Genomic DNA, 22073 nt, shown 5'->3' on the forward strand with positions numbered 1-22073 from the left:
AATTTTTTCTGTTATCTTGTCTTTTAATTAATGGGGTTTTTATTTGTATTTGCTGTTAAATTAAAGTTCAGTTATAGGCATTGATTAACACAGTGGAATATGATAACTCATCGAAATTAGCTAAAATCCATTTGAGTTTCTCTGGCTTTGCTCGCGTTTACCTATTATAGTGAGTTAAAGTTGTAAATACCAATTTTATTTATAATGACCGCATCTTGTTAGCCGATTAAAATTTCACTTCCAAGTCTTTAACGATTATGTAGGTATAAGCCCGAGGAACAAACTGACAAAACATCTTTTCGAAGAAGTGCACATTGGGCGTTCAAAATCGAAAAATGAGCGAACAGTTTCGGTATTTTATCGTTAAACGGACATATTTCGCAAAATAAAAGCAAACAGCAGGTTTACCAAAAATGTTGAGTTTAAATTTAATTGCATTCAAATTATAGTTTCTAGTTAAATTTACTATGTTTTACTATAGTTTACTATGGTTTACTACTATGTATGTTACACAACCGATTAGGACCGTTTTCTCGTCCCAATATAAAATTTAAAGCGGGTTTATTACTCTGAATTTAACACTCATTTAAAAAAACGGTAAATATGTCAAACACGGTATTTTGTGGCCAGAAAATTATAATGCACATTAATATTTATTTTGGGAAATACCTTAAGTTCTACATATGAAGTTCCAAAAATGTAATGATATTCGTTTAATGTCTATATTCCAGTTCCACAACATAAGAAAAATATCAAAAGCATCCAATAAATAAACAAGAATTCAACAAAACCTTGAATAAATTATTTTTACAACTGTTTTATCATGTCAGTGTACCAAAGAATCTCTGTGTGGCTTGTAATTATTTGCCATCGCAATATTAATTCAAGTTTAGTATGTTCTACCTGTACAAGATGGAAATCAGTTTCAAAATTATTATTTGGCAAATAACAATATTGGCACGAAATAAGGAACAACGCTGAATGGGGACTATAAAAGATTTGGATTTCAGTCTGGTTAATCACAACACTGTACACAACCACTTAAACAGGTTCTCGCATCCTTTACCCGGTTTTATCAGTAATATTCAAGGATTATTCAAGATGAAGTTCGCTTATCTTTTCGCCCTTATCGCCTTGGCCATCCAGTTGGTCACTTCTTCACCTGATCCCACCGCCATAAAGACTAAAGTGATTTTGACCCGTCATCCCAACTGAGATTTAGGACGTTTATTTAACTTGCAAATAAATATCTAGCAAAATGAAGACCATTTGTTTTATTATTTCCTTTCAGTAGGGCCTGAATGTAAAGTTTTAAAAATATATTAAAAATGTCAGAAAAATCAAGTTCAATTGGAAAATTAAAGACACCCAGAGAACACTTCTACATAACATACAAAAGGGTTAGGAAACAAAGTAACACCGTTGGCAATGGCGAACAGAGGACACTATATCGAGAGGAATGGCACCAAACGGGCCGCTGGGTTGCCCTCCTTTGGTCCTGAAAGGTCGACTCCCAAGGATTGCCTGATCATCGCACATCCGGCGGAGGAAATAGGCAGTCGCATAGAAGCCAAGTGCAGGATGAATCGGCAACAGGCCATCGGAAAGTCTCAGCCATTCATTCCAGATTGCAACATCGGCGATGTTCTCAGCAGCGAAAGTCAAAAGTCACGCTTCGCCACCTTCAAGGAGAAGTTCCTCGAGGACATGTACTGTAAGTCCGGTAAGATAGCTCAAATAATGTCCACGCATTCCAAACCGGAGGACGTCACGAATTGGAGCCGAACCTTCGGACATGCTAACCCCCCAGCGGACACCCTATATAGCACCATATTGCCGGAAAAGTCGGCCGATCAGGTCAATCGGGAATACGGCGAGTTTCATCGAGGCCACATTGTCAGTAATAATCACTACTTTCCCTCGGAGCAGGTCAATCGTAGGTTGGTTGGATGTTACTTAAAATAAATATAAATTAAAATATAATTATTATTTTTTAGATATAAAAAACCATTTGATCGCTCCGGAACCTTTGGAGTTTTGATAGGCGCCGATTACAGCGGTGCGACGATGAAAAAGTGTTTGGTTCAGGGGGACGAGCACTTAACTGTGGTCTCCAAACCTTGGATGGACTACGTCAAACGGACAAAGGGTCCCTTGGGAAAGAAATACAAAAAGTGAGTAGAAAATATTCCATTCCAGCTTGAAATTGCAAATATGTACTTAAGCTTGCGTCAGAAAGTTAATTATTCGCAACCTTGACTTTGGTTAGTTGGTAATTGTTTGTTCAAGTGTTGGCAATTCAGGCCTAAGCTTTTTGCAAATTGCAAAAATATAATATAATAAAAAAAAGTAAAGTAAAGTTTAATATTATATTTTTAGATACCTAGATAAGGTGCCTGATCTGAACTTTGGTTATCGCCGTCGGACGGACAAATGTAGCATCAAAATGTTGCTGGAGGACATTAGGCCTTGTGAACAGGACGACACTCTGGTGAATGCTCTATCCTATTTGAACCGACTGCGCGAGAGTCTGCACAAACGAAATGACTTCTATATGATGGACCTGATCGCATTGCTGGAGAGGAGCGACAAGGATCACACGGGTCACATGCCGCTCTCCCAGATCCTCGAGACCATGCACAAGCTGCATATCCGGGTGGATGCGGAGAAGATCCGCACCATGCTATCGCACTTCCGGCAGATCCTCGACGAGGGCTGCCCCACCGAACGGGTGAACTACGATCTCTTTTGCCGACTGCTCTCCGTTCAGCAACCGCTGCCCAATGTCGGTTGTATTGCCACAGTGCCGGAAAATATTTACAACAAGGAAACAACATATGGCAGTCTATGTAACGATCGTTTGAAGAAGGCTCCCGAGGGAATAGTTGCCAACCAGCCCAACTGGGGTCCACACCAAAGGGACGATGTTAATACGCGTGTAAAGGATATCGTGGAACCGGAACTGGCCATAAAAATGAGGCCCAGCGACATGACCTGTCCAAGGAACAAGGAGCAAATGGAGAGGATATTCGAGAAAGTAGTCACCAAGCACGCCTTCGAAAACATTTGGCAGAGTCTAATGGCAGAGAACAAAAATCCGGATCAGGAAGAAATGGCCTCGGTAGCACAGTTTCGTGAGGAGATGCTAAAAATGTCCACTACTTGAGATATTAAAATTTCCTTACATTACTTTATCATAGAATTGTGAAATTACTAAGAAAAAACAACGAAAGTATAGCCGAATAAAGTATAATATACGATTCAAAAGCAACCAAAGTTTCAGCATTCTGAAATTTAAAAACCTCCAGATATCATACATAAACATCACATCCACTTTACCATATCGAAACAGTACAAATGGCAAACTTAGGACGTTACAAGGATAGAAACCCCGAAATGAGGGCTGCCGGATTGGCATCGTCCTTGGAAACTTATGGCACCAGGGATTTGCTATTGGTCGCTCATCCGGAGGAAGAGGCTGAGAACCGTATAAGGGCACTTTGTCGGCGGGACAGGCCCACTCCATTCAAGCGTACGCCCAAGATTCCCACCAATCAGATCGAGGACATTCTCAGCAGTCGCGACAAGGGACTCTTTGCCGAGTTTCAGAACAAGTTTCGCGAGAGTATGTTCTCCAGAAAGCCCGCTTTGGGTAAGGCCAAGGAAGTCCACTCGAAACCCGACTCGGTGACCAATTTGAGCCGCACCTTCGGTCGCACCTACGATCTTCAGCCCGAAGATTCGCTCTACTGCGTTGTCCTGCCGCCGAAATCGGCCGAGCAGGTTAATCGGGAGTATGCCGAATTCCACGACAAGCACATCGTCAGTCACAATCACTACTTCCCCGCGGAGCAGATCAATCGAAGGTGGTTCGAAAAATACCCTTAAAAACTGTACTCTAAATCCTTAAATTTTTTGATTAGATATTCGAAGCCTTTTAGCCGGTTCAACACATTCGGCATACCACTGCCAGTAGATCACACTGGTATAAGGGTTAAACGCTGCTTGCAGGAAGGCGAGGAGCACTTGATAATTGTTAAGAAGCCTCAGAAGGACTTAGACGATCGCACAAAAGGTCCTTTGGGCAAAAAGTTCACGTGAGTATGAAGGATGGGTTATATTATTATCATGTAAAATCGATATGGGCATGTAAATTTCAGGTCATGCAAAACCCATATCGTTATTACATGAAATACCCTTTTCGACCAGGTCAAATTTACCTGGCCACATATCAAATTAAAATTGATCTTAAATAATGTAAAATCGATCTACGTTTCATATCGTTTTTTTTTTTGGTGTACCAAAAATTTAACACATTTTAAAAAATATTTTGAAAAAATCCTTCCCCGTTGTAGATGGTATCCCTATCAGATCCCGGAGAACATGACCTTTGGTCGGACGATGCCTCGCGAAACCGATGTGCGATCGCTGCTGGAAAACACCGCACCCTGCACCGCCTCCGAAAAGTTGGCCCGGGCAATTAGCCACCTGAACATGCTGCGCAAGTTGCTCCAGGAGCGGGATGACTTCAATATGAACCAGGTTATCACTGCTCTGGCAAATAAGGATAAAGACGGAAAGGGACAACTTCCTTTAAACGAGATCATAAAAGTGATGCGTAGGTTGAATATTCCGGCAAGTGCCGAGAAAATTCGCATCGCTGCCTCCCATTTCAAGTTGTTTGTGGACGAGGGATGCTGTTCGGAACGAGTAAAGTACATGGATTTGTGCGAACTCCTCTCCATTCTGAAGCCGCTGCCCATGATTGGATCCATTTCACCCATGCCAAAGATGGTCTACAATCAGGATACCGCCTATCGACAGCTGTGCGCCGATTTGGCCAAGAAACCCGACGAAGGTCGAAACTATAACCATCCCCAAAAGACTCGCATTCAGAAAGATGCGGAAGACACACGCGTCAAGGACGTTCTGAACCCGGACTTATCGACCCTATGTGGCATATGGCCAAGTGATTTTAAGGTATTGCGTAGCAAGGACGAGGTAGAACGTATATTTAAGGACATTGTCTCGAAGGAACACTTTCAATCAATCTGGCTGAGTCTGATGGATGAGCAGAAGGATCAGAATGAAATGGCATCTGTTGCGCAATTCCGAGCTGAGATGAAAAGGATCGTAAAGAACTGACAAATTTTCAAAGGAAACATAAGGTTTTGATAATACTAAACATTGAAGGAAAGGTTTATACAAGTATATATATTTTTTCAAATCCAATAAATCAGGAACAAATAATATAATAACATTAGTAGAATTTTTGGTCGTATTATTTTATTTTTGCCATAAAGTAAACAAGGATAAAATTATAAAGCAAATATAAGATTTTAGGTTCGCGATGTTGGGGAATCGGATGAGGTTTTAAAGGAGCCTAACCGCTTCGCCTGCTTCGGGTCTTCCTGTCGTAGTTCCTGTTGTAGTTCCTGTTGTAGCTCTTGCTCCTGTTCCTCTTGTGATGGATTTTCCTGACCCTCTTGGGGCGGTGGGTCTTCCGCTTGTAGTGGATCACGTGCTTCTTCTTTTTGGAAGAGCTGGACGAGGTGGTCGTGCTCGTTGTGTCCGAGGAATCTGTCGTGGTGGTGGTGGTGTCCGAGGACGAGGCTGTGGTAGTGGTGGTTGTGGTGGTGGCGGCCTCTGTCGTGGTTGTGGAACTGGCCGCACTGGACAGGCTCACCAGGCAACATGCCACGGTGGCCAAAAGGATCAGGACACAGGTGAACTTCATACCGATGCTTGGTAAGTGAAGGCGATAAACTTATGCTGCTCTGGGATCTTGGCAGCACTATATATACCGTTTTGGATTAGTGCAGCCAGGCTAGTAATGCTCTAAGGTCTGTTATTTTTGGTACCAGCGTGAGAACCAAGTGCGTAATCTGAACCGCGAGTATAAAAGGGTCGAGTAAACAAAAAGTTGCGAAAAATTAAGTCCAAAGCAATTGTTTAAATATACATATATTATTCCGGTTTTTTCTGGCGGTTTACGTTGCTTTTAATAATACGCTGTCTACGCTTATTAAAACAAATATGTTGACTGTAAGGAGACAATAAGTATATTTTGAGAAATTGTTTTCTATCATGTTTATTTGTTCTGCACTAATATTTGTGGTTATTTTGTTGAGACAGACAGAAATGTAAAACAAACTTGTGGTTTTCCTTTAAATTAATTTTTAATTAATTATTAATTTATACAAGTATTAACTTGTTTGACATAAGTCACCATTTCTATGACATCCCAAAAAACTCCAAAGTAGGAAATATCCTTAAACAACTCTCATTAAAAGGATGCCCTTGACATAAGTATCAAGAATGTTAGGAACCCTATGTTATATTTGAAGACATCGTCTCAAAAGAGGACTTTCTTTCAATCCGGCTAAGTCTGGTGAATGCTCAGAACGATAAGAATTGAAATGGTATCTGTTGTACACTTTTAGGCTGAGATAAAATCGTTTGGCGATAACTCAGTTTAGATTAAAAGTCTAACAACATTTACTTACATTAATTTCCTAGTTTAACTATTCCTAGATTTCTCAATAAGTCTAATAGGATTTTCTTATTTACTATCATTTTACAAACATTTCATAAACATATCAGGGGTGCCATCGTAACCGACGACGGATTCATGGACGGTTGGGTTGTAAACCAACCCTTCAAAACTGTAGGTGCCACAGAATTTGTACAGTTTTCTTGGATTTTAGGAACTTTTGATTCTAAACCTATTATTTGGTTTGATTTAAAATTTAAAGTTTAAATCGGGTTGGAAACGGTTTCTGTGACACCGAGATTTGCTTTTGGGAAGAAATTTGGGTTGATGAACATACTCTAGATGTTTAACATTTAGAGCATTTATTGAAGTGTACTTTTATTAAAGGAAAGAAAAATACTCTAAAATGTTTTTTATGCAATGCCTGAACTAAGCGAGAATGTAAACGTTTGTCTACTCAATATCCCTATTTATTTTCACAAGTCTTAAATAGGAATTTTATTATTTAATCCTTCAATCCTTTTTGGTTAACACCCCGAACCAAAGGAAAGCCAAAATTATATGGGTATATAAATAAAATTGCTTAATTTTTTGTTGTATTATTTTGTTTATGCCATAAAGTACGTAAATCAGGAGAAATTATAAAGCAAGTATAAGAGTTTAGGATCGGGAATCAGGAAGTTGGGGAATTGGGAAGGGAAATCGATCAGGTCGTCTGTGTTCTCAAGGAATTTAAATCCTGCGGTCTCGGTTCCTTGCGCTCCTTCTGCGACGGATGATTTCCCTTCTGGCGGGCCTCCTCCTCGATCTTCTCCACTTACGCCTTGTGAGCGTCTTTTTGGCGGATGAAGCCGTGGTTGTGGTGGTGGCGTCTGTGGCGGTGGTGGTGTCCGAGGACGAGGCCGAGGCTGCTGTGGTGGTAGTGGTGGTTGTGGTGGTGGCTGCCTCTGTCGTGGTTGTGGAACTGGCCGCACTGGACTGGCGGACCAGGAAGCATGCCACGGTGGCCAAAAGGAGCAAGGCACAGATGAACTTCATACCGATGCTTGGTGAGTGAATGCGATCAACTGATGCCTTTCTGGAGTTTTGGCAGCACTATTTATACCACCTTCGGTGGGTGCAACAATGGTATTAGCAAACATTTGATCTGGTTTTGAAAAGTCTGGTCTTTTCTGTATCAGCGTGAGAACTTGACGCCCAACGTGATATAAACCGCTAGAATAATAGGGTCGAGTAAACAAAAATTTGCGAAAAATTAAGTCAAAAGCAATTGTTTAAATATTCGCAAATTTTTCCGCTGGTGGCGTTGTTTGCGCCTTTAGAAACAAATATGGTGGCTGTAAGGAGACAATGAGTATTTGTTATTCGCCATTTTGTTATATACCTATTCATGTTATTTGTTCCTATTTGTACTCTACATTTTGTAGCCATTAAATTGGCTGATCAATGTATTAAATTCTATGTGTTATATTAAAAAAAAAGCTAATTTGCACTGCTGTTATAATAGTGCATAGTTATATATAGCTTTAGTTTATTAATATTTTTTTTTAAATTAGTTAATTTGGGAAATACAAGTTTATTTTAATTACTAAAAAAAATTGTACGAACTCCACCCGAAGAGTTTTCTTCGGAATAAAATTCCATACAAATAAATATCACACATTTATTTGTTCCGAAATTCGTGCAAGCTGCCAAATGTAATTGGAACTTTTAACAATATACTTTTCTTTCCATACTCCTCTTACACGAATGTATATAAACAGTTTGCAATTTCAAGCCACAAACAATTGTTGAAAACTTAAAGAATCATTTAATACAAAGATACGCGACCAATGGAGTGGTTTTCAAGACTCCTGATGATCTTTCAAATTGCCTGCCTGACCATCAACTTAGTATACGGCATGCACAATCCAATGATGAGAATCAGTGAGCGACTTTAATCAGGGCACTTATTATTATATAATTCAATACTTTCTCCTTATATTAGAATGCGATTTGGGAGAGATTTTAACTTGCAAGTTTTCATTTCTTCATAAGTGTTGGATGTTCGAATGCGTTTGTCTTCCGGATCACATCTATCTAGGACTCGGAAATGGTTGCCTGTATATCGAATTCGCCTAAAAAGGAAACCTAATTATATATCTATTATAAAAATATTCAAATTTAAAGCCATTAATTTAGTTTCGATAAATAATAGACGAAATGTTTTTACAACATGAAATATTTCTGCTACGAGTAATTTAATTGTCTAAATTACTTCAACGTAACCCAAAAAACATTCGAAAATATGTTAGGAACAATTTAAATATACATATTCTTAAATGATTAATAAAAGTATATAAATATCCTCTTTTTTCGAGTAATAAATCCTTGAGACGTTTCAATTTTAAGCAATTGTTTGACTTTAGAAGAAGAGTAAGTTACAGTCGATGACAATATTTCTGTTGGTTAAACAGAAACTGGTTAGGAACGGAAATAAAACGCATAAGACTTCAGCTTACATGCTAATCACAAACTACTTTATTTGCACTTAAGGTCGCGGGATGGAGGACTACTTGGCCTTGTCTAGAAAGTCTTTGGCCTCGTTGATCTTGGCCGCCAAGTAGGGTGAACCGCCTCGATCCGGATGGTTCAACAGCATGATCTTCTTGTGGGCGTCCTTGATCTATAAGATGGTACAGGAATAAGTAAAGCGGGAGTATATAGAATACAATACAAATTTTAAAATTAGTTAAATAAATATAACAAAAAATTCAAGAAAATGTAATCTTTTTCATCGTTTCTGAGTCTTTGATTTTTTAAGTATCTTTTTTAAACCATGGAGGTTTATTTATAAACCTTACGGATCATATTACTACTAATGAGATCTAACAAAAGCCTTGATATCTACAAAAACCCAGCGATCTTTACAATTCCACCAATCGTTAGTGCTATACCTTGATCTTTGGCGCACTGGGACTGACACCCAGGATGAGGGAGGCCTCCCGCTTGTTCATCTTTGGATCGAAACCGCCCTTGTAGTACTTGGATGCCGCCATGCTCTCCGCATCGAACTTGGGCAGGTTCTTGAGGGCCTCGTTGAATTTGGTGGTCATCTGGGGCATCCGGCGCATGAGGTGCTTCCCGGCGAATCCCACCGCGGCCACTCCAAGTCCCGCCAGAATTACGGAGCTTGCCTTCGGAACGGAATCATTTGGATTGGGAGCCATCGCACAGTCAATTTGAGAATATAAAAGGAAAGAAATTCGGAATAATTTACGTTGTTTGACGACTAAAACAAGGTGATTTAACTATTACCATTTTTATGTAATTTTAACAGCTGTAAAATGGAACTGCACGGCCTGCTGTCAGCTGTTGGGTAATCGAAAGTTATAGAGTTGTCACTCTACGGGAAAGAGTTATCGATAGTGGCGCAATTTTTCAGGAATAATTTTTCTGATTAGAATTTAGGAAATGTTATTTGGATTTTCTTTAATTATAAATATTTTCTTTACTTTTCTTATTACTGTAACTGTTCTGCATGGGCACAGTTCAAAAAAATCGTAGAGGGTCAGGTTTGTTTCAAGTAGGGAAACAAATGTATTCCAATAAATTAGTTTTTAAAAAGATTGACCGAAAAGGTAATTACTAGCCAACAGCTGGGAACGGCAAATCAAGAGGTAAACCAAAACAGGTATTTCCGGAATTTCAAACATTTGGAAAACCCTCCCCAACCAAACTCCGCGCAGCTGCTATCGAAACTGTGCGCAGACGTCGCCTATCGATTGCTATCGGCATCGATAACGGGACTCAACAAAGTGCACAAACAAGGCAAGAAGAAGAAGCAGAAAACCAAATTTGATGTGCAAAGTTTCAAAAACCAAATCCCCATTATTGATTGACGAAAGTAAAAGTGTCGAATCGGTGATCTCCACATCCTGGTGGCGTGGTGGTGTGCGTGCCGTGTCCGTGAGCGTACCGCTAACCGTGAGCGTGTGTGCGACTGTGTGTGTGCGTCGGTCGGTGAGAGTGTGTGCGTGAGCTCCTCAGCTGGGGAAAAACTTTTGGAAAATTAGCAGGCAGCAGGAAAAACAGCCGTCAAACTGGAGCGAATTCCGGAATATCTACGCGACACGGTCGACTGGCTGATGGGGTAAGTTTTGTAATACCACCGAGTAATAGAACCCATTCCCGATCCCCACTGCTATTCCCCCCCGAAAAAAAACATATAGGGTATAGCTTGAGCTTCTTGGCCAGGCCACTTGGTGGGTCTCTTGCGTCGCTTTGTCTTCGGTGTCCTCTGCTTTTTTTCGTCTGCTGCTCTTTTTCGTCGCCATTTGGCCTCTTGCCAATTGGCCTCGTTTCGCATTTTCGCCGACAGAGAAATTTCTTTTTTCGTCGCACTTCCCACAGGAGTAGACCCCCGAATACCCTACACAAGAGCCCTTAACGGTTCCTATTCACTTTAATGATTTGCTAAGAAAAATTTGATATTAAAGACAATATAAAATCTTAAAAATTGGATAGCTGCAGAAAAGGTACTCCTTACATAAACCCCTTTTTTAAGTAGTTCCATTTAATCCATTACTTGAAACCTTTTTTTAGACACACTCCTCACTCCATGAATAAGTTCCATTTCTTTGTTGTGATTGCGGCTTATGAAAATCAATGGGCATTTTTATCGATTTCTCAAATGTGGTTACCAAGTCGCAAGTGTTTTGATTTACTTGCCCACCGGACTCCATAAGAAATCCATAATGCGATTCTCTGTGTCTGTGTGTGTGTGGGGTTTGGGTTTTTGCTTGTGTGCGATTTGATCGTCCTCCTCTTCTTCTTCCCACGAATCGGAGTCGCAAGGCCATCGCTGCACTTTGATTGCATTGCACTGCGTTTATGTATTTTTGTGCTCGTCTTCGCCTCCTCTTCTCCTCTTTAATTTTTTCTTCTTTTGTTTATGCCTCCAAGCAGGGTCGGAATTCTAAAGATAAGAGCAGGTTTAATGAACTTGCCAATTTCATTACCACAATGGAGTCGATTTAGTACTAGAATATGGAAATCACTAAACACTATTCCTGACTGGTTCCTTAAAAACGAATTTAATATTTTTACATCCACTACCAGGATTACACATGGCAACAGACCCTTAAAATTTATTGTGTTTTTGGCTTACCAATTCAAGGCATACCTGCTATTGTTAAGATTTAATTTTGGAGGTAGGATTTCACATAAAATAAGGGATATATAAAATACAAATGACATATTTTAGGGAAAAACGATGCACAGATACAAAAAAGGGTTGAGAAACTGGAAGACTTATGGCGTACCTGTGAAAGATGGTGGATGAAAATGTCCATTTTTGTTTTTTGGGGTTTTTGGACGTTTTACCCTTAAGTATTACGTGAAAGAATGTGCTTTAACCAGATAGGGTTTCTAACTTATGAAGTTTTCTTTTAATTCTAAACACTGTTCTTTTTATAAATATCTTTCGAAAAACAAAAAATACGATATCTAATTAAACCTACAAAATATTAAAACACTCTTCTGTTTCAAAGAAATAGTGTTTTTTTTTTCGTACATTTTTTTGGCATTTTAAAATATGTAAAATATGGTTTATGTTAGGTTGTTTGTAAAATTGGTTTTATTTAGTTTTAATTCCAATGATTATGATGATTCCTTAATCATATTCGGGTTTGAAAGTTAAGAAAGCATCTGCTTTGGACATTAAACCCCTATGGATCGACCCCATCTTAAGGGTTGTAAATTCTTGACTTCTGCACGTAATCTCTTCGAAAACTACACAAATTAAAGGGATCCAGTTCGTGAAGAAACCCAATTAAGCACAATTTGGCGATTAAACAGGAAAATCGAGCGGTGGCAAATTGCGGAAATCGAGTTGATTAGAAACAGACATATCGAGGCTGGAGGGCATAATGAAAGCTTCCCTGGTCGACTGGATAAATTAAGTCCGCACATTCCCAGTGACAATTTGATGCTTACGTGTGTCGTTTTTTTTTCTGCCTGCAAAGCCAGATGCTAAAGTCGTTAGTAGAAGCTATATACCAGGGTACCCAGTATACCAAATAGGATGGCACATTCATACATATATGCTCGCAAACAGGGGCCAATCTTTTGTGGACTGTCACAGCATCCAAATAGGCAAAGAACACACAAAAAACAAACGATGTGAGAGCAACAAAGAACAAACAAATTGTGTCACATGTCACACCCCATACACCAAAAAAAAGGGGAAAAGTACACATCAGTTGATGGCTCTGCCAGCGGAGGACAACATCATACGAGTACGGAGATATCTGCAAGGGTTTCTTTTTTTTCTTTCTTTTTTTTTTTGGGTGGACTGGGCTGGACGTCATCGCCCTCCAATGGAGCGGGGTTTCATTAGAGCAGGCATAACAATTAAAAATGTGGCAAGAGAAAAGCAATCGATTTTCTCCCAGCGAGGAGGGCTTTTTACATTCACTGGGAAAAATAGAAGGCTAAAGGTATTTGGTAAGTTTTGGATTGGGATTAACATATTTTGTAACTTTTATTATAAAAATAGATTCTAGTCCTTAAGCTAGGGGGATTATTTACATTGTTTTTACATCTAAATTGTGGTGATATGAATTATTTTATATATTTTTATACAGGTTTATTGCCTTGGTAAATTCTGTATATCTCTTCACTTTGGGATTTTTGGGAAAAATTGGTTGGAGGCCATTTGTAATTGTCTCATAACTAGAATATAAATAAATAAAAAAAATTCTAAAAATAAATGTATAAATAAATTTTTTTTTATTTCTAAAATTCATTTAATATTTTTAAATTTCATATAAATATTTAGCTTTCTTTAATATTAATACTAACCAAATTTTTATTTCAACTTTATTTAAATACTTTCTTTTCGGAATTGAAATTTTTGCACAGGTGTGTTCATAAAGGTAATTCCGCGAAAAAGTACACTGGTAAAAAAAACGCATAGTAAAATCAAATATTTTTTTAGTTGATTTCATTTACTACTTTTCATAGTTAAATCAAATAAATAAATCATTGATTTTAATAAAAAGCATATTTAAACCTTCATTCAAATATAAAAATAATAAAATCGAAGGGAATTATATTTGAAATGATATTACTGATGTTGAAAACCAAAGTCGCAATAGTAGTTTTTAGTATTGTAAATAGTAAGATATATACATAGTATAATCAATGTTTTTTCTGATCCGATTAAATACTTTCGCAATTTATTTTAAATAAAAAGTTTATTTGACACAATTATTTTGAAAGTCAAGATTCAAATAATATTAAATTAAATTTCCATAAAATGTATGAGTGAAAAGTAGCATTTTTAGTTTTAAAAAGTTATGTATATGTGTTATGGATCGTGTTAACTTTACATTTAAGTTGAACTTATCCACTCGCGCGTAACATGGTGCGATGGATCAATGGGTAAGGCATCTACCTCTGACGCGAGAGGACCCCGGTTCGAAACCGTCTGAGGCAGAGTAAGTAAAAAGTTTTTAAGAAGCGTATTTAACATTTCCTTAACATTTATAAGAACAATATTGTATTAAAAAAGTTGTAAGAATTACTAATCACAAAAAAAAAAAAAAATAAGTTGTGGTGTCAGCGGGACTTGAACCTGGTACCCCCGAGCACAAAATAGTATCAGAACCTAGCCCTTGACCCCTGAGCCATGCCCATATTATTTCCTAACGAGGCAGAATGCTCTTTTAAGTTCACAGTAATATTTTTGATTGTAATGACAATAAATAACTGCATTTAAAAATTACAGTAAATACTTTAGGCGCTCACTCGAAAAAAAAACAAATTTGTAAATTATTATTACAAGATTCTGGATAAAAAAATAGTCAAATCAAATACAAAAATCTTTGAATTTACTATAAAAATATTTAAAACATTATTAACTATGCGCCATATACGATTTTACTATTTTCATGTTAGGATCTATTTCGCTGGGAAAAATAATTGAAACAATGGTAAAATAGTGACATTTACCATTTTTTTTTTACCAGTGTACCCATAAATTTATACTATACCTCATTGGCGACCCTCGCTGTTCCATCGACGGCGTGTGCATTCCGACAGCCTTGAAGCGCACTTAGTACAACTCTAATTGAATTAGCCGGCAAACGGGTGCAAGTGCAGGAAAAAGGAAAATTACAAATAAACTGCAACAAAAATGTGTAAGACAAATGCACTGGGGAAAGGCATAAATAGCGAGAGAGGAAAGCGCAGCGATAGAGACACTTGGCCATTTTTTCTGCAGCCTTAGAAGGGGGAAATTCATTGATTGACAGGCAGCCAAGAGTCCAAGTTGTGGGGCGTGGCTGAAATCACTAGGCAAAATCAATTTTTGCAGCCCAAGATTGTGTATATTTAGTATGTGCGAACCACCAGCCACCATCCTACTTTTGCCTTTTGACCAGGCCAACAGCTCAGTTGCAGTCGAGCGGCGGAAGCGGTTAGTTGCCTACTTTGTAGTTGTTGTTTTTTGTGCCAATCTCCGGAGGCCATGAACTGGGCCATTTCGAATCTCACGGGCGGCAATCGTGTCAGCCGTGCGATCCTCGTCCGCTACTCCTCGGTTCCCCTGGCGGACGCCACCGATGGATCCTCGACGGCCCCCCAAACGCCCACCGCCTCCACGCCACGCCCCTCGGCCTCGCACTCCTCCCTGTCGTCGACCTTCGCCGCCACCTTCCTGCACGCCTCCTCGCGTCACATTCCCGGACGAGCGGTGCCGCGCCAGAATGCCAATGGCCAGAACGGCGGCAAGGGGAATTCCTCTGGAGCAGGTGGTGCCCCGGGTGGGGCAGGAGGAGGCGGAGGAGGAGGAGGAGGGGCTGCAGGTGGCGGTGGTGGAGCAAGTGGTCCTAGTGCCCCGGCAGCAGCGCCTCTGTCGCTCCCCTTGGACGTCGAGGAGACCGTCACATGCTTCTGTCGGTAAGGAGTGGGAAATTATGGAATTATTTATGCTGCGATTTAATTAAGTCATCAGAAACTCAAACTCAAATAGGAGTAGGGAAAATTATACCTTTTAAACACCCTCTAGATATTTTTAACAACCAAATTAGAGACTTGTAAATTTTTAAGTTTTTGAAAGCCTGTGGAACTCGCATTTTAAAGCAGTTTAAATATGTACCTTAAATATTCTCTTGCATATAATATAACTATTGGAATTGTTTTAGGTTTACCAGAATTATAGAAAATATTAATTAATATGAAGGATGGAAACTTTTCAAACCTCAAAGTATACAAGGATTACAGGGTTTTATTTTTCAGAATGATATCTTAACTTTAATTTTTTTTAAGTCAGTCTACAAAACATAGAAACACTAATTAAAATGAATTAAAATTAACCGAATAAGAATGTCTGTGTACCAGCTTGAATGGTGTTTCTTGGCAAAAAGAAAATTTCGCCAAGAACTCGATATTAAATATTCCATTATGAAGCAGACCCTTTTTGCTCTCAATTTTCGTAAAGAGGAAATTGTGAGCATAAATTATTTAAAGGATATCCGGCTGGCCGTTTGTTAATATTCAATGCAAATCGGATTTTTCTTCGCACTATTTATTGGTTTATTTCGGAAAAAGTGCCTGATGAAAGGAAAATTTCTTAAGCTAGATAAATAAAATTATTTATAACATGGACTTGCAAAAAACGGAAAATCCCTTAATGGCGATCTAATTTGAGCCATAATCAAAGATTTGCAAATTGTTTATTTCGTTTAATGGGTTGATGGAAATGGCCAAAATGTTTGCCAAGCTTTATAGTTTTTCTTTCATGTCCGCTCCCTAATTGCCTTGGAAAAATCGCGAAAATTGCGTCGTTTCTTTTTGTTTCGTTTAGGGACAAGGCAATTTCCCAAGGCAAAAGTGTGAGTGTGTGTATGAGAGTTTGATGATTATTACACTTTCACCCTCTCTCTCTTTCTCTGGTGGAGTCTCTCTGCGACTTGAATATCTCTCGTTTTCCCTTATTTTCACTCGCCATATCACATGTGCCCACAGCGGGCAAAGTTCGCCAAACAGCTGATTTCTGCGTCTGCCTATCAGTGTTTTCGTTTTTTCCCTTTTTGTTATTGGATTTCCCGGCCCGACTTCACCCCTCCTTCTTGTAAATTATTAAATTTGCGGCGCAGTTTTCCTTGGTCTGCTTTGGGTCTTTTTGTAGGGTTTCCATGCTGCAGAGAAACCCCTGCGATGTTCAGGGGCGGGGAGACCGGAGGGTTCCCTGGTCTCTGGTGATTCACACCTCCAGACGATTGGTGCATATACATTACTTTGGCGTTTCGGCATTAACCTCCCCCACCCACAAACGCCTGACGCGATTTACACACGCCCCCTTTCGTTTAACGGCGACACATAAATCTCACAGTGCCATGTCCGAGACGCATATTGAAATCCACAGTTGGGGTCACAAATTTAGATCTATTCAATACGCAAAAAAAAATTTTTTTATTTGTTAAAAAAAAAAGATTGTTTGTTTCATTCAAAATTTTAAGAAATACTACATCTTATTCAAAGAGTATATAAAATAAGAACATATCATTAGCATAAAAATTATAATTATACAAACATTATTTAAATTAAAATTTGTTTTGCTATTAAACTACAATCTTTCATTTGTTTTGAAATTTTTATATTTATATTTTTTCGAATAAGGCCTAACAATTAAGTCGAAAACCATCGTTTTTTTTATAGCTATAAATTTAACAACCGTTGTATTTATGTTTATGCGTATGTGTCTGCATTTATGTGGCGCTTATTTAAATTCATTGTTTTGCCATTTTTTGTGAACGTTTTTTTTGCGCATTTCCTAATTTGATGGCAACTTCTGACGTCATTGGCATTGCGCATGACCCGCAGAGGCAGCACTAACAACAACAACAACAGCAGCAAACACAGCGGCACAGTAACTACAGTCAGTAACGCTGGCAACAACATCTTGATACGCTTTGTTGTTCCGTCTTATTTATGTGGTGGCGTGACCGACTAAACGGAACTCCCGCCCACTGCCCCACCACCCAAATGGCCCCTCCATGGACCCCCCTTCGTTCCTCCCCCTCGAAACGTAGCCCCAAGCAAAACTAGAAACGTATAAGCGAGCAATAACAACAACAGCATCTCAGGCACGGCGGCAATAAAAACAAATCACACTGAGCAGAATACACAGAAAAAAATTCACTCATAACATTAAAATTCAATTTATCAATAGTGTAACAACTTGGTGAATAAATTTGTTAAGATTTATTTTTTGTAATTCAATACAATATCATAAAATACCAGGCAATCAGTTCCTCAAAACGTTGCAATCGAAATAATGGAATTTTTAAAAACATCCTTCATAAATAGATTTTTACAATAATATCATTTTTCTTCGTCAGTAAATTTCAGAATATAAATTTAATTTAATGCTAAAATATTGTTTTTTACAAAATTTTTTTTTTTATAATCAGGAACATTTTTCCGATTTTATTTCTGTGTAGCCAGTGTGAGAGTAATATGAACAATTTTATTTTCTTTGCATACTTATGCAGTTGGCTTGTTTGTTTGTTATTTTTCTCGGGCACCAGGAAACGATCTCCTTAACTCTTTCACTTTGCAATTAAGTAGGGAAGTTGGAGATGGAGGAACAACAACGAGCAATCATAAATCAAATATTATGATTGATAAACAACAACAAACACTCGTGTTTTCTAGCTTAATATTTATATGGAAAAATGTACCTGTGGGCAAAAGTAACTTAGAAGATGGAACTTTGCTATATATTTACATTTTTGAAGCACTAAAAAGTGACAAAGATACTGATTAGCATGGTAATGATAAAAGCATCCAGAATTACAATAAAAAGCAGACTGTTTCTTGTCACATGCGAAAATATGGAAATGAATATAGAGGAATTAAATATTTGCTAACAAATGATAATATAAAAGTAAAAAAAAAAAGCAATACAAAAGGTTTAAGTTAAGTTTAAGAACTTAAGATCATTAAACTCTAATCTATGCCCTTAATTTATAATCTTCAAGAGTAAATATAAATACCGTTTTTGTTGTTTTAAGGGAATATGTACCGCATGTTCTCTTTGTACAATGTACCTAGTATAAACAGGAAAAGTTTACCCATAGTGTATGTGAACTTTTGTGCCGCATTGTTTGAACTTTTATAAGCCATTGGAGCCACCCTTTATTGCTGTCATATTTATGAGGCCCATTTGGTTGGCTTGCCCTCCTTTTTATCGGGAGCAAAAGGATAACTAAAGGTCGCTCTATAAATCATGTTCAAGAAACCAAAGTAGCTCAAATTTTAATATGCATTGAGTGTCGAATCGAATATATCAAAGGATATGCTATTTACTTTGACAATTGCGGTTATGTCGGCATATAAAGTCTAAAAACGTCCTATAAATAAGTGTATTTTATTATAATGACCCATGGCGGCCTCTAAAAATGTATGTTTACCCTCTTCAAAAGGCTCGTTCTTGGGAAATACGTATATTTCCCTAGCCTCTTGCCGTAATATCTATAATCCGCAGATCGCGATCGTGTGCCGTTTTTGCTGTCCGACTGCAACATTCGCTGTAATAAGTAATGGGCACAAAGCAATTCGGGTAATGGCAAATGGCAGCAGTTGAACCGCTAGAAAGCAGCCGAGCGTTGCAGTTGCAATCGCCGCCTTGGCGGAAAAGAGACGGGAGATTTGGGGAGAAAGAAACGGCTATAGATCAGATGTTCCATTACTCGCTCGCTGGGTGAGTGCATTACATTGTGGATGAAATTTTGATGTGGTGCAAATGAACTTGCCGCCGTTTCAGTTGCGTTGCGGGCGGTCACAGGTGCTCGTTTACCACTGCCAAGATTCCTTTTTCCCTCTATCCGCTTCTCACCTTTTCTCCCTAGCTCTGCTTCTCTGTGTTTGCCTCTAGTTCTTCAATCGACAGCTGTTTTATGGTACACTTAAAACTACGCAAAAATAAACATTTTTAATACGCAATTTTTGTTTAATCGTCAAAAGATATTTAACTTAATATTTATTGAAAATAAAAAATAATAGAAAAATTATAAATAAATTAAATCTTGAAAAAGTACTATTTTTTTATGGGGAAAATTAGGATTAAATATTTATGGGAAAACATTAATTTGTTTTTTATTTCTTTTTTCTCTTTAATTCTGTTAATGCAATCATTGTTTTTGGTCATTTTTCTGTTTTTTCTTAGTGTAATACCGTGTTCCTGTTTCAACTTTATTTACTGTGAATGACGATGCGTTTATATTTTGTTTTCTTATTCGGGTCTAGATTCTGTGTAAGTCAGGCACCAAATGCAGTTCCTGTGTTCTTCGTTTTCCTCTACCGCTCTATTCTATTTGATTTCTGATTTTATTCCTTCCTCACCGTAAAAAAAGAGCGTGATAATTACACCCCGGGGAGGTTCGATGGTCAGGAGGGGCTACATTATGCGGGCTTGGGGTCAATTCATTGATAAGAACTAGCTGGAGGTCTTACCTTTAAGGATACCGAATTGGAATGTCTTTTTAATCAATTTTTTCTTTTTCTTTCAGGTGAGTAAACATTAAACTATGTTTTTGTCAATGTCTGTAAGGAGCTCAAGTAAATCCCAGGTAATTTGGTAAAGTCAACATGAGCAGTACTTATTCCAGTGCAAAAAAAAAACGTTGAAGTGTTTAACTGTGTTGAACATTATAACTAAATGTTCCGCACTGAAATTATACCATGCAGTAATATATTGACCTGATGGTAATCAAGACAATTAAATTATTCCCAAAAGTTATGTTACGTGTGAGTGAGTTTTAATAATTCGTGTTCATATGTATGTTTTAAAAGTGTGTTTTATTAGCATTAAAAGCTTTTGAACATTAAAATTCACAAATTCAAAATATTGCCCACGAAAAACTACTACCTTTTTGCATAAACCATGAAAAAGTAGTAGATTCTACTACTATTCTACTGAGAATGTGCCTTACTCTCTTGTATCGGCCAGGTGGCAACGCTGCGGCCGTCAGCTGCTGAGCATCAACACATGAGCGCTCAGCTGATGCGAGAGAGAGCGAGGGAGAGACAGGCTGAGAGCCAAAGCAGTCAAACAAGTGGTCGAAAACTATATAAATGTGCGTGTCTCGCTTGAGTGGCGCATTTGTATGCAAAACACGTATAGCTGGAGCTCTCCCGCTCTCTCTCTCGCGCGCAGAGAGCAAATGTTGCTGGTGTGCGAGACGGCAGCAACATCAGCAGCAGCAGCAACAACATCAACAGCAACAGCAACCACTTCATCTTTACTGTGTGCTCTGCTTTCGTTGCCAGTTTTCAGTTGTTTTTTTTCTTTTTGTATTCTGCTTTTTTCTCTCCTTATTTGCGCGAGTGTTGATGTTGCTGCTGCTGCGGTGTGTGTGTTGCTGTTGCTGTTGCCAGCCGAACGAGCAGCAGTCAGTCAAAGACGGACGGCTTGGCTCAGTGTAGAAATTTCCTTTGGCACGCTTGGTCGCTCGAGCGGTCGCAGGTTGATGGTTGACTGTTTCGATTGTTGTCGCCGCGTCATTATTTGACATTGTTTTTCGAGGCGCCGCCGTCGGTTGCAACGCGTCGCAGTTAAAAGCAAAACAACAGTAGCAGCAGCAGCAACATTTGCAACATCGCTTTGCCCCACGTGAAATGCTATGCTAGATTGTGAAATAAAATAAAAACTAAGATCCCCAAAAAAGGGGCACAAAAGTAAGCAGAAAAGGAGTCTTTCCTTTCCCCACCAAAAAAAAAAAGAAGAAAAAATAGAAAAAGGAAAAGAAGTGCCCCTCTCTGTGTGTGTGTGTGCGTGTGCTAGTGCTTTTCCCGTGCTGGTGTGAAACTGTGTCATTCACTGCGAAAAACTGCATTCAAGTTTTTCCTTAGAGCCGCGATTGCTGGCGTGTTATTGTTGCTGTTGCATTTAGCTGCCACGGTTTGTTGCTTCACTGATTACGCGCAATGCAGCAGCAGCAGCAACTGCAGAAGCAACAACAGCAACTGCAGAGGAGCAATAGCAGCTGAGAGTTCAGTTGCGAAACCGGCGAAGCGCGACTGTTGCCAATGCAACGCTTAGAATTGGCACACCAGCAGCAGCAGCAACAACAACAACTAGTACTGCAGCAGCAGCAACAACAACGGTACATTGTGCATTCACAATGTTGCTGGTGTGCCACTAACACTCCACCACTACTTTTTCCTCCTCTGGCCATATTGTTTTAACCACTTCCTTTGCCGCAGCGGCAGGAACTTCCTTCCTCACGGGCTTCCTGTCTGTCTGTCCCTCTGTCTGCCAACCCTCCCTTTTCGCCGCCTCCTCACCCTTAACACATTGTCAGGTGTTTTGTGTGAAACACAGAAAGAAAAAAGTACTGTCATAGCTTAAAAATCATATTCCAAATATACAATGGTAGAAATAAACTCTTTTTTAATAAGGGTTATATCGTTACCTATTCAGTCCTTTGACTGTTTTCTTCGTTTTCTTTAGTAGAAAAGTATTTTTGGATATAAAAACTTTTTTTTTAAATATATAATATATATAATTTCTTTCTGTGCACATCCTGGT

The 22073-nt window shown here is 38.7% G+C and overlaps 7 protein-coding genes across 11 annotated transcripts in view; 4 read left to right on the plus strand and 3 right to left on the minus strand.

Annotated features, from left to right (window-relative positions):
* Positions 1–1327: 1327 nt before the first annotated feature.
* On the plus strand, positions 1328–3232 carry LOC108059053 (uncharacterized). Its single transcript, XM_017144091.3, has 3 exons — positions 1328–1940; positions 1998–2174; positions 2380–3232. Exons 1-3 carry the CDS (start codon positions 1429–1431, stop codon positions 3164–3166), a joined length of 1476 nt encoding a protein of 491 aa, XP_016999580.2. The 5' UTR covers positions 1328–1428; the 3' UTR covers positions 3167–3232.
* Positions 3233–3250: 18 nt separating this feature from the next.
* On the plus strand, positions 3251–5239 carry LOC108059054 (EF-hand domain-containing family member B). Its single transcript, XM_017144092.3, has 3 exons — positions 3251–3866; positions 3924–4097; positions 4356–5239. Exons 1-3 carry the CDS (start codon positions 3358–3360, stop codon positions 5143–5145), a joined length of 1473 nt encoding a protein of 490 aa, XP_016999581.2. The 5' UTR covers positions 3251–3357; the 3' UTR covers positions 5146–5239.
* Positions 5240–5383: 144 nt separating this feature from the next.
* LOC108059047 (protein new-glue 1-like) lies at positions 5384–5737 on the minus strand. The gene has a single exon (XM_017144083.2). The coding sequence runs from the start codon at positions 5735–5737 to the stop codon at positions 5384–5386; it is 354 nt and encodes a 117-aa protein (XP_016999572.2).
* A 1412-nt stretch (positions 5738–7149) lies between these two features.
* On the minus strand, positions 7150–7659 carry LOC108059048 (protein new-glue 3-like). Its single transcript, XM_070214207.1, has one exon. The coding sequence runs from the start codon at positions 7529–7531 to the stop codon at positions 7226–7228; it is 306 nt and encodes a 101-aa protein (XP_070070308.1). The 5' UTR covers positions 7532–7659; the 3' UTR covers positions 7150–7225.
* A 666-nt stretch (positions 7660–8325) lies between these two features.
* Positions 8326–8785, plus strand: LOC123003453 (uncharacterized). Its single transcript, XM_044396015.2, has 2 exons — positions 8326–8419; positions 8481–8785. The coding sequence occupies exons 1-2, from the start codon at positions 8326–8328 to the stop codon at positions 8612–8614; spliced, it is 228 nt and encodes a 75-aa protein (XP_044251950.1). The 3' UTR covers positions 8615–8785.
* A 75-nt stretch (positions 8786–8860) lies between these two features.
* LOC108059055 (mitochondrial import inner membrane translocase subunit TIM14) lies at positions 8861–9884 on the minus strand. 3 transcript variants are annotated; one of them, XR_011418867.1, is made up of 4 exons: positions 9791–9884; positions 9430–9669; positions 8995–9158; positions 8861–8934 (listed from the first exon to the last, which is right to left on the minus strand). XR_011418867.1 is itself a non-coding variant. In XM_017144093.3 (2 exons), the coding sequence occupies exons 1-2, from the start codon at positions 9700–9702 to the stop codon at positions 9045–9047; spliced, it is 387 nt and encodes a 128-aa protein (XP_016999582.2). In that variant the 5' UTR covers positions 9703–9778; the 3' UTR covers positions 8991–9044. The 3 variants fall into 3 exon arrangements, 1 of the variants encoding a protein (XP_016999582.2); XR_011418866.1 differs by lacking the exon at positions 9791–9884 and having other exon boundaries at positions 9430–9778; XM_017144093.3 differs by lacking the exons at positions 8861–8934; positions 9791–9884 and having other exon boundaries at positions 8991–9158; positions 9430–9778.
* A 396-nt stretch (positions 9885–10280) lies between these two features.
* The window catches only part of Mob2 (MOB kinase activator 2), a 43972-nt gene continuing 32179 nt past the window's right edge, over positions 10281–22073 (plus strand). Inside the window, exon 1 of one of the 3 annotated variants that reach the window (XM_017144120.3) lies at positions 10281–10625. In XM_017144120.3, coding sequence (XP_016999609.2) covers positions 10621–10625 — 5 coding nt within the window. In that variant the 5' untranslated portion in view covers positions 10281–10620. Of the gene's footprint in view, positions 10626–14990; positions 15437–20954; positions 21221–22073 lie in introns of those variants that run through there. The other 2 variants (XM_017144117.3, XM_017144116.3) reach the window with 2 other exon arrangements.

This window comes from Drosophila takahashii, chromosome 3L (assembly GCF_030179915.1).
Source record: "Drosophila takahashii strain IR98-3 E-12201 chromosome 3L, DtakHiC1v2, whole genome shotgun sequence".
Taxonomy (NCBI): domain Eukaryota; kingdom Metazoa; phylum Arthropoda; class Insecta; order Diptera; family Drosophilidae; genus Drosophila; species Drosophila takahashii.